This window comes from Cervus canadensis, chromosome 18 (assembly GCF_019320065.1).
Source record: "Cervus canadensis isolate Bull #8, Minnesota chromosome 18, ASM1932006v1, whole genome shotgun sequence".
NCBI lineage: Eukaryota > Metazoa > Chordata > Mammalia > Artiodactyla > Cervidae > Cervus > Cervus canadensis.
Window position 1 is genome coordinate 24,390,655 of NC_057403.1, and position 22,924 is coordinate 24,413,578.

The 22,924-nt window shown below is 47.9% G+C and overlaps 1 protein-coding gene across 1 annotated transcript; it reads left to right on the forward strand.

Moving 5' to 3' along the window:
• Positions 1–16,925: 16,925 nt before the first annotated feature.
• Positions 16,926–19,195, forward strand: LOC122420868 (galectin-7-like). The gene is made up of 4 exons (XM_043436417.1): positions 16,926–16,997; positions 17,394–17,482; positions 18,171–18,372; positions 19,009–19,195. Exons 1-4 carry the CDS (start codon positions 16,983–16,985, stop codon positions 19,120–19,122), a joined length of 420 nt encoding a protein of 139 aa, XP_043292352.1. The 5' UTR covers positions 16,926–16,982; the 3' UTR covers positions 19,123–19,195.
• The last annotated feature ends 3,729 nt before the right edge of the window (positions 19,196–22,924 follow it).

Genomic DNA, 22,924 nt, shown 5'->3' on the forward strand with positions numbered 1-22,924 from the left:
AGGCCTGCCAGCCTCCCTCCAGCCCCATCACCGCACAGTTGGTACAGCTGGGGGTGGGAGGGGGGTGGCAAGCGTCTCAGGGAGGGAGGGTGGGCAGCTGCATTTATGTGAGGGCTGCAGGCACCCCCATTTGGCAGAGAACAAAGTGGGCTTAGACAGAGCCAGCCTTTCTCCAAGGCCTCATGGCAAGGGTAGGGCCAGCGCCTGGTCTGTGTGCCAAGGACCCCCCACATCGTGATTTTAATTAGAGAGAATAGTAAGGTTTGAGGTGGTAACACCAGCATCTATTCGGGTGGAGAGTTTCCTAGAATGACGGGTGCTGTTACTCTGATCGGTAATCGTGTCCCCTTTGTAGGCCTCCTTCCACACATTGCTGTGAATCCTGGTAGCTCATCTTTGTCCTGATTTCTTCATTGTCTCTGGCTGTTTCTTCACATGCTGCCGACCTGTACGTCCAGACTTGTTTTTGATGTTTGGTCAGATATTTGCATTCAATCTGTTATCAGTTTGATTGCTGGTTTATTTCTCATAACTCAGATATGGGCACCCTGGATGCATTCTTAATCATTTATGTTATCTTCCATCAGTTCTGGAATAATATACTTGGTAGCACTTTTTTTTTTCACTTCTAAATAAGCTGGGCTTCCCTGGTGGCACAGATGGTAAAGCGTCTGCTTGCAATATGGGTGGCCCGGGTTCGATCCTTGAGTTGGGAAGATCCCCTGGAGAAGGAAATGGCAATCTGCTTCAGTGCTTTTGCCTGGAAAATCCCGTGGACAGAGGAGCCTGGTAGGCTACAGTTCTACCAGGGGTCCAAAGAGTCAGACACAACTGAGCAACTTTACTTCACTTCAAATAAGTGGTGAACGTGCTTATTTCCCAAGACTTGTTTTTGTTTTCCCAAGCTGTATGTCACATTCATAAATTATCCAGATTTTAATAGAATACTTCCCTGAGTCTTGACAATATACAGACCTGGGCAACCACCAGCCCAATGAAGGTTTAATCGAGGCAGCTTGACCCCCTCAACTGCCCCGTGACACAGTGTCATTCCTCAGCAGTTAGGAGCCAACGTGTTCATTTGCCATGAAAATAAAAGAAGGATGCCCAGTGGGCAGAGCACGGTAACTTTCCTCTCCTTCAGAAATAACTGGGGCACAAAATAAATATTAATTGCACCCATGGTGGTCTTAGCAATTGACAATCCCAGGCTCTGTCTATGTCAGCTTCTTGATGACTTTAGGTCAGTTTTCATATTCAGTGAAGATAATTCAGGGGCTGCTTTGGTTTTGTAAATTAGTTTACCAATGAGGAAAGTGACATGTTTTCAAAATCTGACTTTTTTTTTTTTTTTTTAAAGCCCTGCCACGCTTGGCTTGCAGGATCTTATTCCACCACCAGAAACTGACCTCGGACCCTCGGCAGTGAAAGAACCAAGTCTTAACCACTGGACCTCCAGGGAATGCAGGGAACGCTCCCAAATCTGACCCTTAAGCAATTAAGTCCATTGGATACCTTTTAGTTTTATTTATAAAGATAGTGAGTTGTACCAATCCAATCACTTGCTAAGGAGGAGAATTTTTGGTCATGGTTGGAGGGGGAGGGAACTGAGGGGCGCTGCTCCCCTAGGGCTGGATCTGCTGGGATATCAAAAGGAACCCGTGAGAAGTGTGCTCAGTAGAGGCTGACCCTCAGTATAAGAGTAAAGGGAGGAGCTCCTGCTCCACCTGGGAGGAGGTGTCTGTGCCAGACGAGGGGACGTCTGGAGGAAATGCCCTGAGGGTGTCATGGATGGAGGCAGGTACAGATTCGGACCAAAGAAATGCACCATGATGCTGAACTGGAATTGGAGGTGTCCTTTTGAACTAATGATTTCATGAGTTGGGGTTTTTTTTTGAAGGGGGTTCTTTCAATTAAAAAAAAAAAATTCTGTTAAAATAGAAAACCATGGAAAGTACCTTTTTTTTTTTTCTGGCTGCTAGGCTTGCAGAATCTCAGTTCCCCAACTAGGAATTGAACCAGCAGCCCCGGCACTGAAAGGTAAAGTCTTAACCAGGGAAATCCCTTTCAACCATTTTTTAAAAATGTATTTATTTTTAACTGAAGGATAATTGCTTTACAGTATTGTGTTGGCCTCTACCAAACATTAGCATGAATCAGTCATAGGTTTACCCATGTCCCTTCCCACTTGGACATCCCTCCCACCTCCCTCTGCATCCCACCACTCTAGGTTGTTACGAAGCCTCGGTTTGAGTTCCCTGAGTCATTAATGGTTTTTTAAATGTACAGTTTGGACTTCCCTGGTGGTCTCGCAAATAAGACTCCGCACTCCCAATGCCTGGGATGCAGGTTCCATCCCTGGTTGGGGGAACTAAGATCCCACATGCCAGGCGTGCAGGGGTGGAAGAATGAAAATTTAAAAAATAAATGTACAGTTCAGCGGCATTAGTGGTAGAGAATCCCCCCGCCAATGCAGGAGATACAAGAGACATGGGTTCCATCCCTGGGTAGGGAAGATCTCCTGGAGTAGGAAGTAGTAAACCACTCCTGTATTCTTGCCTGGAAAATCCCATGGACAGAGGAACCTGGTGGGCTATAGTCCATGAGGCTGCAAAGATTTGGACACGACTGAACACACACACACACACACACACACACATACACACACACACACGTATATTCACTTTGAATATCCCCAGATGAGGACTTGGAGAGCAATGGAGACAAGAACCTCCCTGGAGGAGGAACCAGAGCCAGCCTTTGGTCTTCATGTCCAGTGGGCTTGATCTATGCCATGGGCCAGTGTCTGCTGCAAGTATCCATGCTCCCCTGTTTCTGAATAAGAAGCCTCCCCGACCTTAGTGTATTGGGTGTCTGGGCCCAGACTCAGCTGGGGTTGACAAAGAGGAATATGTCTTCCACCCAAATCCTGGACTCCGTGTTGGACATGGAGTTTAAACTTGTCTGCCCTGAACAGGGAGGTGAAAGGCCTGGGTAGGGGAAGAACAGTACCTGTGAATCTCATTGTAGCCAAAGGGGTCGACTGTAGCAGGGAGCACCTGTTGACCATCCACTATTTATTATCTTTCGTTCGTTCTTTCTTCCTTACTTCCTCCCTCCCTTATTTATTTATCTCTATTTTTTGGCTTCACTGCACCATCTCCACAGTCAAAACTCCGAGTCTTAATCACTGGACCACCAGGGAATTCCTATCACTTTCTTTCTTAGTCAAAGACTCTTGACTCAATCCAGGATGGCAATGTGGCTGTTGCATTTCGCAGGGTTCCAGTTACTTTGGTTGTGAGGCTGATTACCCCAAAGCTTTGCAGCTTAAGATGACCATTGTGTATGTGTGGGGGGTGGTGCTCTTGGCCGCTGTAGGTCAAGAGTTTGGATGGGGCACATGGAAATGGCTTGTCTTAGTCCACGATGTCTGGGCAACGTCTAGTGCTAGAGGCTGGGATCATCTGGGCCACCTGCACTTAGCCTCCCTAGGAAGCCTGAGCATCCTCAGAGAAGCCAGACTACCTCCATGGCAACCCAGGGCTCCAAAAGCTAGGGCCCCTTCAGCTAACGTGGTGAAACCTGCCTCTTCATTTCTTTTTAAAGGTTTTTATTTTTTTTTAACATTTACATGATTTGAATGGATATTGATATGATGTGTGCCAATTGCTACTTTGTTTACTTATTTATTTTTATCGGAAATTAGTTGCTTTAAAATGTCTTAGTTTCTGCTGTGAAGCATAGTGAATCAGCTCTATGTTTACATACATCCCCTCTTTTTTGGATTTCCTTTCTGTTTAGGTCACCACAGAGCGCTGAGTAGGGTTCCCTGTGCTATCCAGTAGGTTCTCGTTGGTCATCTGTTTTATACATAGCATCAATAGTGTATACATGTCAGTCCCAATCTCTTAAATCTCTCAATTTCTCTTCCAATCTCTCCCTTTGCCCACTTGATGTCCATACATTTGTCCTCTACATCTGTGTCTCTATTTCTGCTTTGCAAATAGGTTCACCTGTATCGTTTTCCTAGATTCCTCGTATACGTGCTAATGTATGATGTTTGTTTTTCTCTTTCTTACTTCGCTTTGTGTATCACTCCTTAGGTCCATCCATTATTTACAATAGATTTTAAATAAATAATCTATTTATTGCTACTTCTGGATTTTCTGTAGGGGCATTATAGATTGACTCCCACTCAGGGGCCACAGGTGACACTGGTTTAGTCCCTGGGTTGAGAAGATCCCCTGGAGGAGGAGATGGCAGCCCACTCCAGTATTCTTGCCTGGGAAATCCCTTGAACAGAGAAGCCTGGTGGGCTACAGTCCATGGGCTCGATAAGAGTCGGACACGACTGAAGTGACTGAACAGGCACACACAGAGAGGAGGGGGATGTAGCCCTCTTTCCTCTCCTCGCCTCCTCCCTATTGCTGTGTTCATGTCCCTCTTCCCATTTACCAGCAGACGTACAAAGTCACTGTGGCTAGAGCGGTGTTCAGTGTTCACGTTCATGTGACTCTGTTGGCACCATTCTCCAGCCAGCCCTGTGGTGTGCCTGTGAAGGTTCTCCTTTGTGTATAACCTTGTGTTCTCCCTGGAATTAATGATCATCTTGTTTTGTATTTGTTTAGCTTTCTCTGTGCGTGCGTGTGTGCTCAGTCGTGTCCGACTCTGCGACCCCATGGACGGCAGCCCATCAGGCTTCTCTGTCCATGGAGTTGTCCAGGCATGCGGGGAGCGGCCTGAACCAAAAGGCTGGCTCTGGGAGCTGCCTTGATCCTCAAGGGTCTGTTCGCAGACATAGCTCTCTGTCCCGCCACCCCTCTCTGGAATTTATTATCCAAGTTAAATCTTAACAGAACATTAGCAAGCCTTGAATGCACACATGACGCAGATGGATAAGCCTTTCACGACCACCCTTAAGATAAACGGGATGCCCTTCTTATCCCTTGACGTTATCAGAGAGTTCTGGTGATTGTTATCTCAAAGTGATGTTTATGGAAAAATATTTTCTCTTCTTAAGATTCTCTTCTTGGTTTAGTATAAATGTAACCCTGAGAAATAAAGAATCATCGCTGACTGCAGCGATCCTCTCGACCCCATCTGTTCTGTGTCTTTAATTCTTAGCCTAAAGGAACGTGACGTGTTGCTCGCTGAAATCTTCCGGCTGGCCCGGCACAGGCAAGAATATGGGAGTGGGTTGCCATTTCCTCCTCCAGGGGATCTTCCTGACCGGGGGATTGAACCCATGTCTCCTGCGTCTCCTTCACTGCCCGAGGATTCTTTACTTCTGAGTCACAAGGGAAGCCCTCAATACTTTCAGATGCACCTCATTTTCCATCAGTTTCACTTTCTTGGAGATTTTGCCCGAAACTTTCCTTTACTCCAGTCCTCTCTTTCCTCCTCCGTGGAAAGGTCGCTGAAGCCCCCAGGTAGCTCTCTTTCTGCCCAGCTCTCCCTTCTCAACCTCCCATTTTTAGGCCTGGAGAAGCACCTGGTGCCGTGGATTCCTGGGCTGGGCTGTTTGGCAGTTCTGAATTCAATGAGTTTCTTCTCTACTTTTTCAACTCCGGCCTAGGATTCAATTTCTGGGGTCTAAGTTACCATATATTCAGTACCTAAATTTGTCTTCTCTCTCCTCTTCTTTGTCCCTGAGGGTTTACACCTTTAAAAAATCCTTTAGGGACTTCCATGGTGGTCCAGTGGCTAAGACCCTGTGCTCCCAATGCAGGGGTTCCTGGTTCAACCCTTGGTCAGGGAACTAGATTCTGTGTACCGCATAAGACCCAGCTCAGCCAAACTAATTAATTAAAATAGCTTTTAAAAATCCTTTAAAACATAATGGTTAAGGGCCAGAAGTCCAAGATCATTTTTTTTGGTTCGGCATCTCCTGAAGACAGTTGCTTTTCTCTTTATGTTGGTAAATCAGGGGTAACAGTGGTCCCTACTGCATAGATTAGATAAGATTAGAGTGAGAAACTAAACGGTGAATGTCGATAAAGCGCCTAGAGCTGTGTGACACACACCAGGATATGCCGTTTGCCCTGGAGTGGCTGCCTCTAGTGGGTTTCAGGAAGGGAGTCACATTACACACTATTGTTTAGCACATCACTCCCAACCTAGAAGCTTAAAATAACCATTTCCTTTTGCTCAAGGATCCTGTGAGTGAGGAATTCAGCTAGGGTATAGTAGGGATGGCTTGTTTCTGCTTCTCAATGTCAGGGGCCTTAGCTGGGAAGACTCAGTGGTTGGGGTTGATGTGAAAGCCTGGGGCTGGATCATCTGGAGGCTTATTCACTCAAAAGTCCATCTGTAAGTCAATGCTGGCGGTTGACTGGGATCCGACTTCCTTGGTGGCTCAGACAGTAAAGCATCTGCCTACAACGCGGGAGACCTGGGTTCGACCCCTGGGTTGAGAAGATCCCCTGGAGAAGGAAATGGCAACCCACTCCAGTACTCTTGCCTGGAAAATCCCATGGACAGAGGAGCCTGGTAGACCATGCAGTCCATGGGGTCCCGAAGAGTTGGACATGACTGAACGACTTCACTTTCACGTTCAGCTGCATGGACCGGTGGACATGAACACTTTCTGGATGGCTTGCTCTTCCTCATAATATGGCTGCTCACATAGCAGCTCAGAGTTCCAAAAGGACCATCCCAGGTCACAGGAGGGCAACCTTTCCTAACAGTCTCACTTCTTCTGTACTCCACTGGTTACAAATGAGTCAAAAGCCCACCCTGACCCAAGCAGAGGTAGGATACCCATCCTCCCTCCGTGGGAAAATTGGCAAAGTCATATATCATAGAAAAGCCTGTGGGACATGAGATAGTTTTGTGGCCATCTTTGGAAGCTACAGTCATCACATTTCTCAAACTTTTATACATATATATATGTAAAATTTTGTTTATTTATTTTTGGCTGTGCTGAGTCTTTGTTGCTGTGAGGGCTTTCTCTAGTTGCAGTGCGTGGTCTTCTCATTGCAGTGGCTTCTCTTGTTGCAGAGCGTGGGCTCTAGGGTGTATGGGCTCAGGAGTTTCAGCTCCAAGGCTCTAGAGCAAGGGCTCAATAGTTGAGGCCCACAGGCTTAGTTGCTCTGTGGCATGTGCCATCTTCCCAGACCAGGGATAGAACCCATGTCTCCTGCATTGGCAGGTGGATTCTTTACCACTGAGCCACCAGGGAAGCTCTCCTTAAAAAAAAAAACAAAGAAAGAAAGAAAAAGAAAAGATTTATTTATTTGGTCTTAGTTGCTCTGTGGCATGTGGGATCTTAGTTACCCAATCAGGGATCAGACCTGGGTTCTCTGCGTTGGGAGCATGGAGTCTTAGCCACTGGGACACCAGGAAAAGGGAAGTCCCCCTTCCCTAGTTTTCTTGCCTACCGGGGCCACAATGCTTGTAGATATTCAAATGACAGCAGATTATGGTCTGCACATCTCTTGTCTTGCCTGACTGCGTGATCAGACTTTTGTAATGCATTTTGTTATTGTCAGGACTTCCCTGGTGGCTCAGATGGTAAAGAATTTGCCTACAGTGTGAGAGATCCAGGTTCAATCCCTGGGTTAGGAAGGAAGATCTCCTGGAGAAGGGAATGGCTACCCCTTCCAGTACTCTTGCCTGAAGAATTCCATGGACAGAGGAGCCGGGTAGGCTACAGTCCATGGGGTCACAAAGAGTCAGAGTGTGACTCTGACACAAAGAGACTGAGTGACTAACCCTTGTTATTATCATTGGGAACATTTTTTTCTCTCAGTTAATTCTATATATCTGTAAATTGTTTAACTATAGAGATTATCAACATGCAAAAGTCAACAAAACAGAGGAAAATGAATCTCTCACCCTGCACAACTCCTGCCAAAGTATAGCCAATCTTGCCTGACCTGCATGTGAACCCACCTTCTACCTATTAAAGATAACATTCTTTATTTTTATTTCTGATATACTATTAAACCCAACCTCTTAAAGTACACAGTATTGCACAGGGAGCTCTGTTCAATATTATGTAACAACCTAACTGGGAAAAGAATTTGAAAAGGAATAGATACATGTATCCTATGAATCACTGCATACCGGAAACTAATGCAACATTGTTAATCAACTAGACTCCAATATAAAATTTTTATATCCAATATAAAGTTTTAAAAAGTGCACAATTCCATGGTTTTTGCTGTCTTCACAGGTTGTACAAGCATCACCACTCTCTAATTCCAAATATCCCATCACCCCTCAAAAGACTCCGCAGATAATAGAAGTCATTCTCCATTCTCCCCTCCTCCCAGCTTCTGGCAACCACCGTCTCCATGGATTTGTCTTTTCTGGATATTTCCTATGGAATCATGCAATATATGGCCTTTTAGGTCTGACTTCTTTCACTTAGCAGTGTTTTCAAGGGTCATCATGTTTCAGCATGGATTTATACTTCATTCATTTCTACTGCTGATAATTTTCCATTATGTGGATATACCATATTTATACCATTATTTATACCATATCCATCATTAGTTGATGGATAATTGGGATGTTTTCACATTTTGATAATGAATACTTTGTTTCAACTATTATAAGTAATACTTCCATGAGCATTTTTATTTATTATTATTATTTGTCAGGCTGTGCAGCTTGTGGGATCTTGGTTCCCTGACTTGGAACTGAACCAAGGCTCCGGCAGTGAAAGCACAGAGTCTGAACCACTGGACTGTCAGGGAATTCCAAATATATAAGTTTTTGTGTGGACATATGTTACCATTTTTCCTTGGGTATATACCAAGGAGTGGGGTTGTTGGTCATTGGGTAAGTTCACATTTAATCTCTGGGGAACTGCTAGAGTGTTTTCTACAACTGCACTACTTTACATTCCCACCAGCAGATTAAGAGGGTTCCAGTTTCTCCATGTCATTCTTTTTTTTTTAATTCATATTTCTTTTTTTTTTATTTGGTCTTAGTTGCAGCATGCGAACTTTCAGTTGCGGCACGTGGGATCTAGTTCCCCGACCAGGGATTGAACCCGGGACCCTTGCTTTGGGAGCATGGAGGCTTAGCTCCCGGACCACCAGGGAAGTCCCCACGTCATTCTTTACAAAATATTTATTTATTTATTCAGCTGTGTAAGGTCTTATTTGCAGCATGCAGAATCCAGTTCCCTGACCAAGCATTGAACAGCACTGAACTCGGGCCCCCTGCATTGGGAGCTTGGAGTCTTAGCCACTGGACCACCAGGGAAATCCCTTTCTCTATGTCCTTATGTATAGTTTTTATTATCTATCTTTTTTGTTGTTGCCATCCTAGTGGGCTAAAATGATTCTTTTGTAAGATGTTAACTTTGATGTATTAAGTATGTGTAAAGTTTTAAAGAACTTTGGCATATTAAAGTACCCAACTGAATAGCCTTGTGATTCCAACTTAGAGTATATGATTGAGTTATGGTTTATGCTTGTGAATTTTACTTAACAATATGATTTCTAAAACCAGTGCTGGGACATTCAAAAGGACTACAGACTACTTAAGATTCATTATATTTTTTCTTCTTTTTTTTTTAAATTGAAGGATAGCTGATTTATAATGTTTTGTATTAGTTTCAGGTCTACAGCAAAGTGATTCAGTGATAAATATAGGTGTGTATATATATGAATATATAGGGCTTCCCTGGTGGCTGAGACAGTAATGAATCCACCTGCAATGCAGGAGACCTGAGTTCGATCCCTGGGTCAAGAAGATCCCCTGGAGAAGGGAATGGCTACCCACTCCAGTATTCTTGCCTGGAGAATTCCAGGGACCCAGGAACCTGGCAGGCTACAGTCCATGGGGTCGCAAAGAATCAGACACGATAGCGACTAACACTTTCACTTCACTTTCATGCATATATGTGTGTGTGTGTGTATATATATATATATATATGAATTCTTTCTCAGATTATTTTTCATTATAGTTCATTACAAGGTATTGAACATAGTTCCCTGTGCTATACAGTAGGTCTCTGTTGTTCACCTATTTTTAAAAATAATTTTATTTATCTATTTGGCTCTGTTGAGTCTTCATTGCCTCAAGAGGGTTTTTCTCTAGTTGTGGCGAGCGGGGGCTACTCTGTAGTTGAGATGCTCGGACGTTTCACTGCAGTGGCCTCTCTTGTTGCAGAACATGGGCTCTAGGACGCATAGGCTTAGTAGTTGCAGCACGCAGGCTCCAGAGCTCGGGCTCAGTAGTTGTGGCAAATGGGCTTAGTTGCCCCCTTGGCATGTGGATTTTTCCCAAACCAGGGATGGAACCTGTGCTCCCTGCATTGGCAGGCAGATTCCTTCCCACTGGGCCATCGGGGAAGCCTTGTTTACCTATTTTATATGTAGTAGAGTGTATCTGTTAACCCCAAATCCTAATTCATCCCTCTCTCTCCCTTTCCCCTTTGGTAACTATAAATTGGCTTTCTATGTCTGTGAAGACTCCTTATATTTTGATATCACTCAAACATTTGGAAACAATTGCAAACTTACAGATTAGTTGCAAATACAGGACCATGTAAGCCAGTTGCCAACAGACAGCCCCACCACCCTCGAATACGCTAATGAGCGTGTGTGAGGGGTAAACAAGGACAGTCTCTCCCACCTACCAACGGCAGGGATTCACCCTGGGGCCCCTACTGCCACCTGACCTTCGGACCCCTGTCCAGTTCTGCCTGTGGTGCCACCGTGGAGCTGGTAGCAGAGGACCCAGTTCAGAACCTGGCATTGATTTGGCTGTCATGTCTTCTTAGTTTCTGTCCCCTTCAGTCTGGAATATTCCTCAATCTTTCTTTGTCTTTCAAGACCTTGACAGGTTAGAAGGTTACAGGTTGATGTTTCCTTGTCCTTAGATTTTTGGGGCAGAAGTGTCCCTGTGTGCACCTATGAAGCTGCTCACAACCTCCAGGTATCCTGTTGCTGGTGGTGTGGACTCTGAACATGTGATTTGCAGTACCTGCCAGGTCTCTGCACCATCAAAGACATTTGGTCTTTGGTCATTAGTAAACACTTCGTGGGGAAGCACTTAGAACTTACTGCAAACATTCTTCATCCCATTTTTTATCGTTTCTGTCCTTTCTTATGCACATCTGCTACAGACTGAATGTTCATGTTCCTCCCCCTAAGTCCCCATGTTGAAACCTAATCCCCAGTGCCATGGTATTTGGAAGTGGAGCCTTTAGGAGGAGACAAAGGGCTTCCCTGCTAGCTCAGACAGTAAAAAATCTGCCTGCAAGGCAGAGACCCAGGTTCAATACCTGAATCCTGAAGATCCCCTAGAAGAGGGTATGACAACCCACCCCAGTATTCTTGCCAGGAGAATCCCATGGACAGGGGAGCCTGGCAGGCTGCAGTCCATGGGGTCACAAAGAGTCAGACACGACTGAGCGACTGATACACACAAAGTTATGAGACACAGGCCTTACGAGTGGGAGTCTCTTATAAAGGGACCCAGAGGGTCATCCCTGATGGTCCAGTGGTTAAGATTCCACTCTCCCAATGCAGAGGGCCCAGGTTCGACCCCTGGGTAGGGAACTAGATCCCACATGCCACAACTAAAGATCTTGCATGTCATGATGAAGATCAAAGATCCTGTGTGCCAAAACTAAGATCCGGCACAGCCAAATAAACATAAATTAAAAAAAAAAAAAATCTACCTGCCAATCCCTGGTCTGGGAAGATCCCACATGCTGAGGAGCGACTAAGCTCTTGAGCTGCAGTGACTGAAGCCTGGGCACATAGAGCCTGTGCGCCCCAAAAAAGAAGCCACGCCCATGAGAAGCCCACACACCGCAACTAGAGAGCAGCCCCCGCCCAACGCAAGTAGAGAAAACCCGCGTGTAGCCACGAAGACCCAGCACAGCCAAAAATAAATAAAGGGACCTAGAGAGTTCCTTGACCCTCTAGTCAAGGGGGGCTAGTGAGAACCAGGAATCAGACTCTCAGTAATGATAATGGCACCTAGGTCTTGGACTTCTCAACCACCAGAACCACGAGAGATAAATTTCTGTTGTTTGTAAGCCACCTGGGTGATGGTATTCTTTGTCATAGCAGCCCTAACAGAATAAGACAACATCAGGATGGGCTCATGGCTTCCTAGTCTAGTCACGGGGTTATCACTCAGGAATCTCATGGTCCCAGATTCAGTCTGTGGGAGTCCTTCAAGTGATTCAAGTGAGTTCGTACACCTGCCCCAGATGCCCCATCCTTTTGTAAGCGCTTCTTTCTTCTCTGACATAATCAGTTGTTCTCAGCACATCTTGCATGCTCCCTGTCTGAGCCTTGGAAACAGTCATTTCTACAGTAGTTCCTTCAGTAGAGAAAGATATGGTCCTTAGGAACCAAGATCTGGGTGCCAGTGTGTGAAAAGTGAAAGTGGTCGTTGCTCAGTCGTGTCTGACTCTTTGTGACCCCATGGACTGTAGCCTGCCAGGCTCCTCTGTCCATGGGATGCTCCAGCAAGAATACCGGGGTGGGTAGCCACTCCCTTCTCCAGGGGACCTTCCCGACCCGGGGATCACACTCAGATCTCCTGCATTGCAGGCAGGCTCTTTACCATTGCAGCCACCACGGAAGCCTGAGGGCAAGTGTGCTCACTGCCTTTCAGATGTCTCTGCTCCCAGGCCCTCTGGGGGGACCAGGTGGGAATACAGGAAGACAAGTGTATGTCTACATATGGTAGGGTAGGCAAATTTTTACCTTTATCTTCCTTTTTTTTTCCTTTCTTTTAGCAAGGCCTGAGAATTAAACTGACATACCAAATCAACACAGAAGAAATGAATACACATTCAAATGTTTTACATGATCCTGGAGCCCTCATAAGGAAACAAACACAAAGAAGCAGCTACTCCTACAAGTTAAGAACAATGAAAGGAATTGTGGAAAAGTAACTAAACTAATATGTGGGGAGGCTAAAGGAAGATATGAATCTTTTTTTCTTTTTTATAGCTGCAATGACCCTGTATGATCTTAGTTCCCCTGAAGTTAGAGTACAGAGTCTTAACCACTGGATTGCCAGGGAAGTCCCAGACAAGAATTATTTTAACAAGGCTTTCCTAGGTCTCACCTTGCTGATATAATTGTTACTTTCTTAGGGTACAAGTAGAGCATCTTTCACTTGGCAGTTTTTATCTCCTGTTTTCAGGAGAAAAGTGGAGATTAGAATGACCTTCCTGTATTTGCTGTTTTTCAAGTGCTGAAACCTCAAAATAATCCTTATAACCAAAAGGCATATTTTGGGTGATGTATTTGTCACCTTTCAACACACACAGGTATTTACAACTGACTTTCTCTTTTATGTGTATATAATGCTCATCAGTCACAGAGGGCAAGTATGACTCCACTTATACAAGGTACCAGAGCAGCCAAATTCACAGAGGCAGGAAGTAGAATGATGGTGGTCAGGGGCTGGGGATGGGGGAAGAGAAAGTGAGTGTTTAGTGGGTACAGCTTTCAGTTGGGGAAGGTGAAAAAGTGCTGGAGATGTTGGTGGTAAGGGTTGCACAACATGGGAATGTACTTAAGGCCACTGAACTGTACATTTAAAAAATGGTTAGAATGGGGGACTTCCCTGGTGGGCCAGTGGTTGAGAACCCGCTTTCCAGTGCAGGGGATGTGGGATCAATCCCTGGTCAGGGAACTAGGATCCCACATGCAGCAGGGCAACTAAGCCGCAACTAACACCTGACTCAGGCAAGTAAATACACAAATTTTTTAAAATAAATTAAAAAGAAAAGTCCAATTTGGGGGCATTCCCTCGTGGTCCAGTGGTTAGGACTCAGAGCTTTCACTGTCGAGGGCCCAGGGCAATTCCCAGTCCAGGAATAAGATCCTGCAAGCCCAGTGCGTCAAGGCCAAAAAAAAACAAAAAACAAAAAAAGAAAAAAAATCAGATTTTTAAAATGCCGTTTTCTTCACTGGAAAGGTAATTTACGAAACCAAAGCAGCTCCTGGGACATCTTCACTGAATATGAAAACCAACCCAAAGTCACCAAGAAGCTGACATTGACAGAGCCTGGATTCTCAATTCCTAGAGCCACTGTGGGGGTCCTTAGTATTACTTCTCGCCCCAGTTGTTTCTTTTTATTTTTTCTGATCTGGGTCTTCATTGAAGAATGCCGGCCTTCCCTAGCTGTGCTGCACGGGATTCTCTTGTTGCGAAGTATGGGGTCTAGAGCGCTTAGTTGTAGCACACATCGCCCTAGTTGTTTCTTTTTTCTTTATGTATTTTATTTTTTGGCTGTGGTGGGTCTTTGTTGCTGCACCCAGGCTTTCTCTATTTGCAGAGAGTGGGGCTCCTCACTAGCTGTGGTGGCCAGCTTCCCTTTGCGGTAGCGCTCTAGGCACACAGGCTTCAGTAGTTGTAGCATGAAGGCTCTAGAGCGTGGGCTCAGTAGTTGTGGCCCACGGATTAGCAGATCCTCGGCATGGAGGCTCTTCTGGGACCAGGGATCAAACCGGTGTCCCTTGCATTGCAAGGCAGATTCTTAACCACTGGACCACCAGGGAAGCCCTCCCCCAGTTATTTCTGCAGGAGGTGATTCTGGAAGGTAGGAGAGACACACACAACCTGCTGGGCATTCTTCTTTTTATTCTCATGGCAAATGAACGTGTTGGCTCAATGCTAAGGAATGACAGTGTGTCCTGGGGCAGGTGGTAGGGGGCAGACTTTTTCAGGAGATAAACCTTGACTGGGGTGGTGGTTGCCCGGGTCTGTATATTGTCAAGACTCATGTTGAAACCTGGGTGATCTGACTTATGAGTATTGCATATAGCTTGGGAAAACAAAAAGAGTATTGGGAAATACCTATGTTCACCACTTATTTAAAAGTTAAAAAAAAGATAATCAACACAGATGAATAAGAATGCATTCCACATCTGAGTTATGAGAAGTGAACCAGCAATCAGACTGATAACAGATTGAATGCCTCATTTGACCAAACAACAAAAACAAGCCTGGACATGCAGGTCGGCAGCATGTGGAGAAATATCCAGAGACAATGAAGAAATCAGGAAAAGATAAACTACCAGGATACACAGCAATATACAGAATGACATATACAAAAGGTACACGATTACTGATCAGAGTAACAGAACCCATCATTCTGGGAAACTCTCCATCTGAATGGACATCGATGTCATCACCTTAAACCCCACAGTCCTCTCCAGATTTAAAAATATATTTATTTATTTTATTTTGGGTGTGCTGGGTCTTTGTTGCTTCTCTAACTTCAATGTCACTGCTGCAACGTCTGGGATCTTAGTTCACTGACCAGGGGTCGAACTCAGGCCCTCTGCATTGGAAGTGCTGAGTCTTAGCCAACCAGGGAAGTCCTTGTCCTCTCTATTTAAAATCTGCATGAGGTGGGTGTCCTTGGCACACAGATCAGCTCCAGCCCCTGGCCCTGTCCTCCCCATGAGGCCTTGGGGAGAGGCTGGCCCTCTCTAAGCCCACTTTCTCTTCTGCCAAATGGAGGTGACTATAGCCCCCACCCAAATGCAGTTTCCCACCCTTGCTCTCTGAGACACTTGCCCGCACCCGCTGTACCAACTGTGCAGTGATGGGGCTGGAGGCTGAGAGGCTGAGGGCGGTGGATCAGGTTCTGATTCTGCACGTCTCCACCCAAAGTCTCCATTCCTGACTCAGCCCCAGGCCTTTTCTCCCTCTGCTGGGTGGGGCACCAACAGGGGTGGGTGGGGTGGGGAGATGGAAATGGAGTGGTGGGCTGCCGGGGCTTCTAGGAGGAGTTTCTGCTCAGCTCCGCACTGCCCTGTTCCCTGCCTTCCAGAACCCTCTATCAGCATTCTCCCTCTCACACCACCCTTCATACCTGCATGCCCCTTCAGGAGCCTGGGGCTGTGCGGACTTGGCCTGGGCAGAGGGGCCCACATTTTTCTCTTCCTTGGACTGGGTTGGGGGTGGGTCCTGAGACACCCTTCCCCTCCACCCCTCAACTCCCTTCCCTTATCCTGAACACCAGGTGGGAGAGAGAAGGCGATTCTGGGAGGTGGAAGGAGAGAGACTCAAAGAAGAGAAACAGACAGGAACATGTGAGGACAGGAACAGGGGAGGACAGAGACACAGGACAGCCAGAGAGACTAGAGCATCCTGGAGACAGACTAAACCAGGGAGGAACTTCCAGAGATGAAGAAAGTCAGACACACGGTCCACGTGGTTCTGCTCAGCTGTGTTTCTTGGGCAAACTGCTTCTCCTTTCTGAGCCTCAGTTTCCTTATCTGTCAGATAAGGGTGATCAGCAGCCCTACGCTCAGTGGCCTGTCAGAGATCAGTGGTCGCTCCCACATGCAGACAAGCCCGAGGCTTTGTCAGTGGCCCTACTCGTTATCTTTTCTTCTTTCTTTCTCCACATTTACTGAGCACTCACTCTGTGCCAGGCACTGCACTAGGCACCAAGGATACAGCTTTGACCATTGGGCAGAATATCCTGTCCCGCTTAGCTGCCTTTCCTATTATTATCCTTGTTGCCATGGTTATTATTACATTACAGAAGCATCAACTGGAATTTCAGGGGAGACCCATCCTTAGCCCGGAGGCAGCAGGTCCTAACCTGGAAGAGAGGCTGCAGAGTTTCAGCTCACACCTTCACCTCTCAGGACTCAGATTTTCCAAGATGAAATGGATGGGAGAGTCTTCTGTCTCCACCAGGCAGCAGGAAGGCAGGGCTGGAGGGATGGTGTCTCAAGGAGCCTTCCGTGCTGTGTGCTGCTGTTATGATGATTATTGTTAACTGTTCCTATCACTATTAGCTCAAAGGGGACGGACCGTACACCCGGGAATCCGCGGGATGGCAGGGGCATCAGAGGCCCTAGAGAGAGGGTGCTGGGCCAGCATGGCCTCAGGGCCAGGGTCTGTGCCAGCTGTGGGTGGTGGGTGTGGAAAGGGTGAGTCACCAGGGCCAGGCACACCCTGCTTTTACTTAAGGTCCCAGCAGCCATACCCACCACCGCCACTGCCGTCCCGCTGTTCCAGCCATGGCCGGGAGCTTCGTGAGTGCTCAGGGGTGTGCAGGTTGGGGGGTTTGGACCCAAGGCTGCGCTGGCAGAGGGGAGGGGCTGGGGCTTGGCTGAGGGCTCCTGTTTCAAGGAGAAAGTGGGTGTTCCGGGGTGCTGGGATGTTCTGGGCTGTGGTTTCTGGGTTCATCCCACCCAGCCCCATGCTCTCATCCCTCCCCCATTGGTTTCCCCTTCCTTTCTATCTTTCTATCCCTCTGAATGTCTTCCTGCTGGTTCTCTGTGTTCCTCTCTGCCCCTGGCTCTCTTTCCCGTGTCTCTGGGCCCTTTCTCCTCCCTGATTCTGCTGCTCTGGGTCCTGGTCATGTTCTCCCCACAGCTGACCCACTTGTCTCTCTCCTCTGCCTCCCTGATCCACTCTGGCTGCTGCAGAACGTCCCCCACAAGACCTCGCTGCCCGAGGGCATCCGAGTGGGCACCGTGTTGAGAATTCGTGGTTTAGTCCCCGACAAGGCTACCAGGTGAGACCCCCGAGCCTCAGCGCTAACGGGTGGGAGGTTTCCAGGCTCAGTGAACCCCACTTTTACAGCCCAGAGAACAAAGCCCCAGGCCAACTTTGCCCACCAGGATCTTGGAATCCCCAAGCTATTTCTGCCCTTCTGGAATCTGATGTTTTCACTCATCTGTCCCATGACTGTGAGGGTGGGGTCCCTACATCAAAGAATCTGGGGGTTCCAGGGCAATCATATGACTTCCAGTCCAAGACCACAGCCACTCTAGAAATATAACCTGTGATTCAGAGGTGCCCTGGGCATGTAGGAGGCCTAGGCAATCAATCCTAGGGCTTCCTGGGTAGGGATCTTCAGGATTTCTGAGAATCTACAGTGCCTGGGAATTTCGGGGTCCCTGGTATTGTCCCAGCCCTCTGGAAACTGGGAGCACCCTGGTCTTCAGGACCATGAGTCCTTGGCATCTCCCAGACTCTGGAAATGAGGGGGACCCAGGCCACAGCACAGTGACCATGGTCTAGGTGAATGTGTGTCCAGGTCTCCGGTTGGTTTTCCGGTGCCCTGCAATCTGGGCCCCATGGCCTCCAGTCCTCCACCCCTCTTTCCCTGGTGTGTGGCTCTCAGGTTCCTGTAAATATGGATGTGCCCTGGCAAAAGGTAACTCCTCTATCCAATGCTCTTCTTCTCTACCACCTGCCAGGTTCTATGTGAACCTGCTGTGCAGTGAGGAACCGGGCAGTGATGCTGCCCTGCATTTCAACCCCCGCCTGGACGAGTCCACGGTGGTCTTCAACTCCCTGGAGCGCGGCACCTGGGGCGCAGAGGAGCGGGGCTCAGGCATTCCCTTCCAGCGCGGGCAGCCCTTCGACGTGCTCCTCATCGCCACTGAAGATGGCTTCAAGGTGCGTCTCTTCCACAGGGGCGGGCTCCGACGCCCACATCTCTTCCCTTGGCAAGGCCAGGAAGGCCCTTGGCAGAGGTTGGGAGCAAAGGCGTGGCCAAGGTGGGCAGGGCCTCCCCAGTTCCTCACCTCCCCTGGCGCAAGCGCACTACTGTCAGAGGGCAGGCTTGTGTGGGTAGCAAGGACGAGACAGTGAGAGCCAAGTGCTCAAAGGGTGGGTGTCCAGCCGGAAGATGTGGACATCCTCTATCTTGTTCCCTGTCCACTGGCATCGGAGGTAGCAGTTCTGGGACAGGGGAATGGACGACTTGGAAGACAGGACCCAGAATAAGTCCCAGCCGGGGGTGGTCACTGAAGACCCTCCACTACCCGCGCTGTTCTTCACTTTCTGTGCTTCCGAGGAAGGCGATGGATCCAGGAATCCTGGCAACTGTATCCACTGCCAAAGCTTAAAAAGCACTCAGGTGTCAACAGTGAACCCATTTAATCCTCATGACAAGGGGTTTCAGTGAACTTCAATGACTTCTTCCTCAATGCGGGCTTGCGTGCGTGCCCAGGTCACGCCGCGTGGGTACGAGCCGGGAATAACCCCGCAGTTGCCTGGGGAGCCTTAAGCCCTGTCCCCTTGCCCCTGCAGGCGGTGATCGCAGACTCTGAATACCACCACTTCCGGTACCGGATCCCGCCAGGGCGCGTGCGCGCGTTGGAGGTGGGCGGGGACCTGCAGCTGGAGTTGGTGAAGATCTTCTGAGCCTTCCCAGGAGGGCGGGCGGAGACCCGGTGCAGGGGTCTTGGATGGCGAATAAAGTCTTCAGTCGGTCGTCTGTGCGCCTCCCTTGTGTCCGTGTCTCCTTCGTATAGACGAGAGTAGCAGGTTCAGAGAGGGGAAGTGAAAGTCGCTCAGTCGTGTCCGACTCTTTGCGACACCATGCACTCTCTATACAACCCATGGAATTCTCCAGGCCAGAATACTAGTGGGGAGCACTTCCCTTCTTCACGGGATCTTCCCAACCCAGGGATCGAAGCCAGGTCTCCCGCATTGCGGGCGATTCTTTACCAGCTGAGCCACAAGGGAAGCCCAAGAATACTGGAGTGGGTAGCCTATCCCTTCTCCAGAGGATCTTCCCGACCCAGGAATCGAACCGGGGTTTCCTGCATTGCAAGGGGATTCTTTAACTGAGCCATCAGGGAAGAGAGGTAAAGACACTGGCTAATGGTCACAACGTGGCCCAGGTGGTTCCGACCCTGAATCTCCGAGGGCAATTTCTGTTCCTGGAGGCTTGGAGAGGGTGCGGGTGGGGCTTTGACTCACCTTCCTGCTGCACGTTACGGAGGAGCCAGGTGATAATGCGGTGGAGTTGATTGAGGGAGTTTGGAGGAGCCCAAGCCCTCACCAAAGCGATGGACATGAGTTTGAATAGGCTCCGGGAGTTGGTGATGGACAGGGAAGCCTGGCGTGCTGAAGTCCACGGGGTCGCAAAGTGTCGGACACGACTGAGCGGCTGAACTGAACCGAAGCCCTCCCTTGGGCTTCCCAGGTGGCTCAGTGGTAAAGAACCCACCTGCCAGTGCAGGAGATGCAGGAGACACGGGTTCGATCCCTGGGTCTGGAAGATCTGGAAACGGAAATGGCGACCCACTCCAGTAATCTTGCCTGGGAAATCTCATGGACTGAGGAGGCTGGCGGGCTATACGGTCCATGGGGTTGCAAAGAGTCTGAGCACGCGCTACTACTAAGCCCACCCTTGGCGCCCCCTCTGCGGGTACAACAGCCCCCCCCCCCCCCCCCCCACCCCCCGCCCAGTTGGTTCGCCTGCAAACTGGTCCCTTGGAGACCCCGGTCTCGCGGAGATGATGTGTGAATCTCGGCCTCTCTGTGCAGTTGTCCCCGCTTCCAGGCTCCCCAGGCTTTCCAGCCCTCCGCTGGGGCGGGTTCAGGCTTGGAAGGGATCCGGGCGCTGCTGGCCTACTTCTCTGCCCCCAAGATGGGACAATCTCCGCCAGTTCGCGCCCGGAGGCAGACGCGCACTGGCGGGGCCTGGAACGGGAAGTGCCGGCTCCCGTGTCCCTGCTGCCGTCTAGGGCGCTGTTCTCACACTTCTTCCTCCTCGGCTCGCCTGTTGGCCCTGCAACTGCCCCTTCCCCCAGGGATCTTGGAGGGGGAACGGGGGGGTGGGGTACACTCAGAAGCCAAGTCAGCCCCGAGTGCCAGGTGGGGATTTTCTGGCCACTATGGGGAGAGGAACCCATACCACGGGAGCGCCCCCCGCCCCTCGCCAACTCCCGCACCCTCTCTGAGGTGCTCGCAGCGGCGGAGGGTCTCAAGCAGTTGATGGAGAGAGGTTGGAGGGAGCGTGCACAGCACACCAAAAATTGGAAAGTCCAGAGCCGCTCCCCTGGCTGGATGTTTCGCAACCCAGAACCTTGCGAAGCCAGTGACATGCTGCCCCCTCCTGGCCGCTGCCTACATCGCAATCTTGGGTCGGGGAAGATCCACTGGAGAAGGGAATGGCCACCCACTCCAGTATTCTTACCTGGAGAGATTCTCATGGACAGAGGAGCCTGGAGGGCTACAGTCCGTAGGGTCGCAAAGAGTCGGACAGGACTGAAGCGACTTAGCACGCACGCACCTTGAAGAAGGGTGCAAAATCCTGTGGGACCACCAAGCCCGGGCGCCCGTTCCAGCCCTTTCATGACCCGAACTTTTCCTATACTTTGCAAACCAACTGCAGCTACCGATCACCATGCCCCGCCCTTCTTCTGAGTGTGTTTCTGGGCGACAGTGGAATAAGGGGTCCTCTGCGGAGACCAGTCTGGCATCCACTGGGACTACAGAGCTCATTGTTAAGTCGATTAATTTTTATTTTATGTATGTGTTTTCATGTCGTTATTGAACATTTAAAAATGTAGATAATATACCAATACGGTAAAACTTCAAAAAATAGGGTGAAAAGTAAGGCATTTTATTGGCACAACCACAAAAGTGGTTCGGTTCTGAGCAGTAGATGGTAATGATTCATCTGTGTTAATTTCCTGGCTTCATCTCTGTCTTACCATGTATATAGTGGAGAATGTTCTTATTTGCACAAAATACAGAATAAAGTATTTGGAGGTAAAGAGGCAATATATTGGCAACTTATTCATAAATCAATCAGGAAAAAAACTGAAGTTTATATTGTCTTTAAAACTTTTTTGGTCATTTCAAGAAATACATATATATATATGAATTATATCATATATGTATGAAATGATCTTATATGTAGGATTCCCTAAAATTTTCCCCGTGCATGTGTGCTAAGTCGCTTCAGTCGTGTCCAACTCTTTGTGACCCCAATGGACCATAGCCCACCAGGCTTCTCTGCCCACGGGATTCTCCAGGCAAGAATACTGGAGTGGTTTGCCATGCCCTCCTCCAGGGTATCTTCCAGACCCAGGGATCGAGCCCGCATCTCCTGTGTCTCCTGCATTGCAGGCAGATTCTTTAAGGCTGAGCCACCAGGGCAGCCCAAAGTTCCCCTCACCCTATTGTTAGAAGTTTAATGAATGAATGCAGCAAAGTAGCAGGACACATAGTCAACACACAAAAATCAGCTGCATTTCCCTACACTGAGACTTTTCGTCTTCGTTCTCTTTGCTGGCTTCCCAGGGCTCCATTGCAAGGAGTAGCACAACTTATGCCACTTGAAGCCCCCTGGATGTCTACCGGTGTCAAAGCATCCCTTGCATACAATCTGTAGTTTTTCAGTTTCCTTGGACCTACATCAGCCCACATCAGCTTTTATCTTTTTTTACAACCTCCATTGTGATTAGAAAATATATGCATATTTACCGTACAATCTTTAGCAAGAATTTTTGAATCACCCACAATTTCACCACTCTGAAATAACCACTTGATATATTAGTGTACTTTCTTCTAGGAATTTTTCTGTAATAATTTATCTACATTGTACATTCTGGGGAAGCTGGAATATATACATATTCATATACAAATTTAGCTAGTATTTCCTGAGTCCCTACTATGTGTTAGTCGCTATGCTAACCGTTCGTTAAGTCCTTAAAATGACACTCGGAGATAGGTACTTTTTTTTTCATTTATAGAAAGACCATAACTTTTAATTTTTTTAATTTTAAAAATTATTTATTTTTCAAAATGAAGTATAGTTGATTTACAGTGTTGTGTTAATCACTGCTGTACAACAAAGTGATTCAGCTTTACAGACAGACAGACAGACATACAGACAGACAGACAGACATACACACACATACATACATACAGACAGACAGACAGACACACATACATACATACACACATACATACATAAATAGAGATTCCTTTTAAAAATATTCTTTTCCATTTATGGTTTCTCACAGGATATTGAATATAGTTCTCTGTACTACACAGTAAGACCTTGTTATCCTATATATATCCTGTATTAGCCATCCTATATATAATAGTTTACATCTGCTAATCCTAACCTCCCACACCATCCCTCCCCCAAACCCCTCCCCCTTGGCAACCACCAATCTATTCTCTATGTCTGTGATTCTGTTTT

Bases quoted from the DNA above. Each gene is read 5' to 3' on its own strand.
- LOC122420868 (XM_043436417.1), top strand. The intron at 17,483-18,170 runs GTGAGACCCCCG...ACCACCTGCCAG, and splicing joins GTCCCCGACAAGGCTACCAG to GTTCTATGTGAACCTGCTGT. The intron at 18,373-19,008 runs GTGCGTCTCTTC...TTGCCCCTGCAG, and splicing joins CCACTGAAGATGGCTTCAAG to GCGGTGATCGCAGACTCTGA.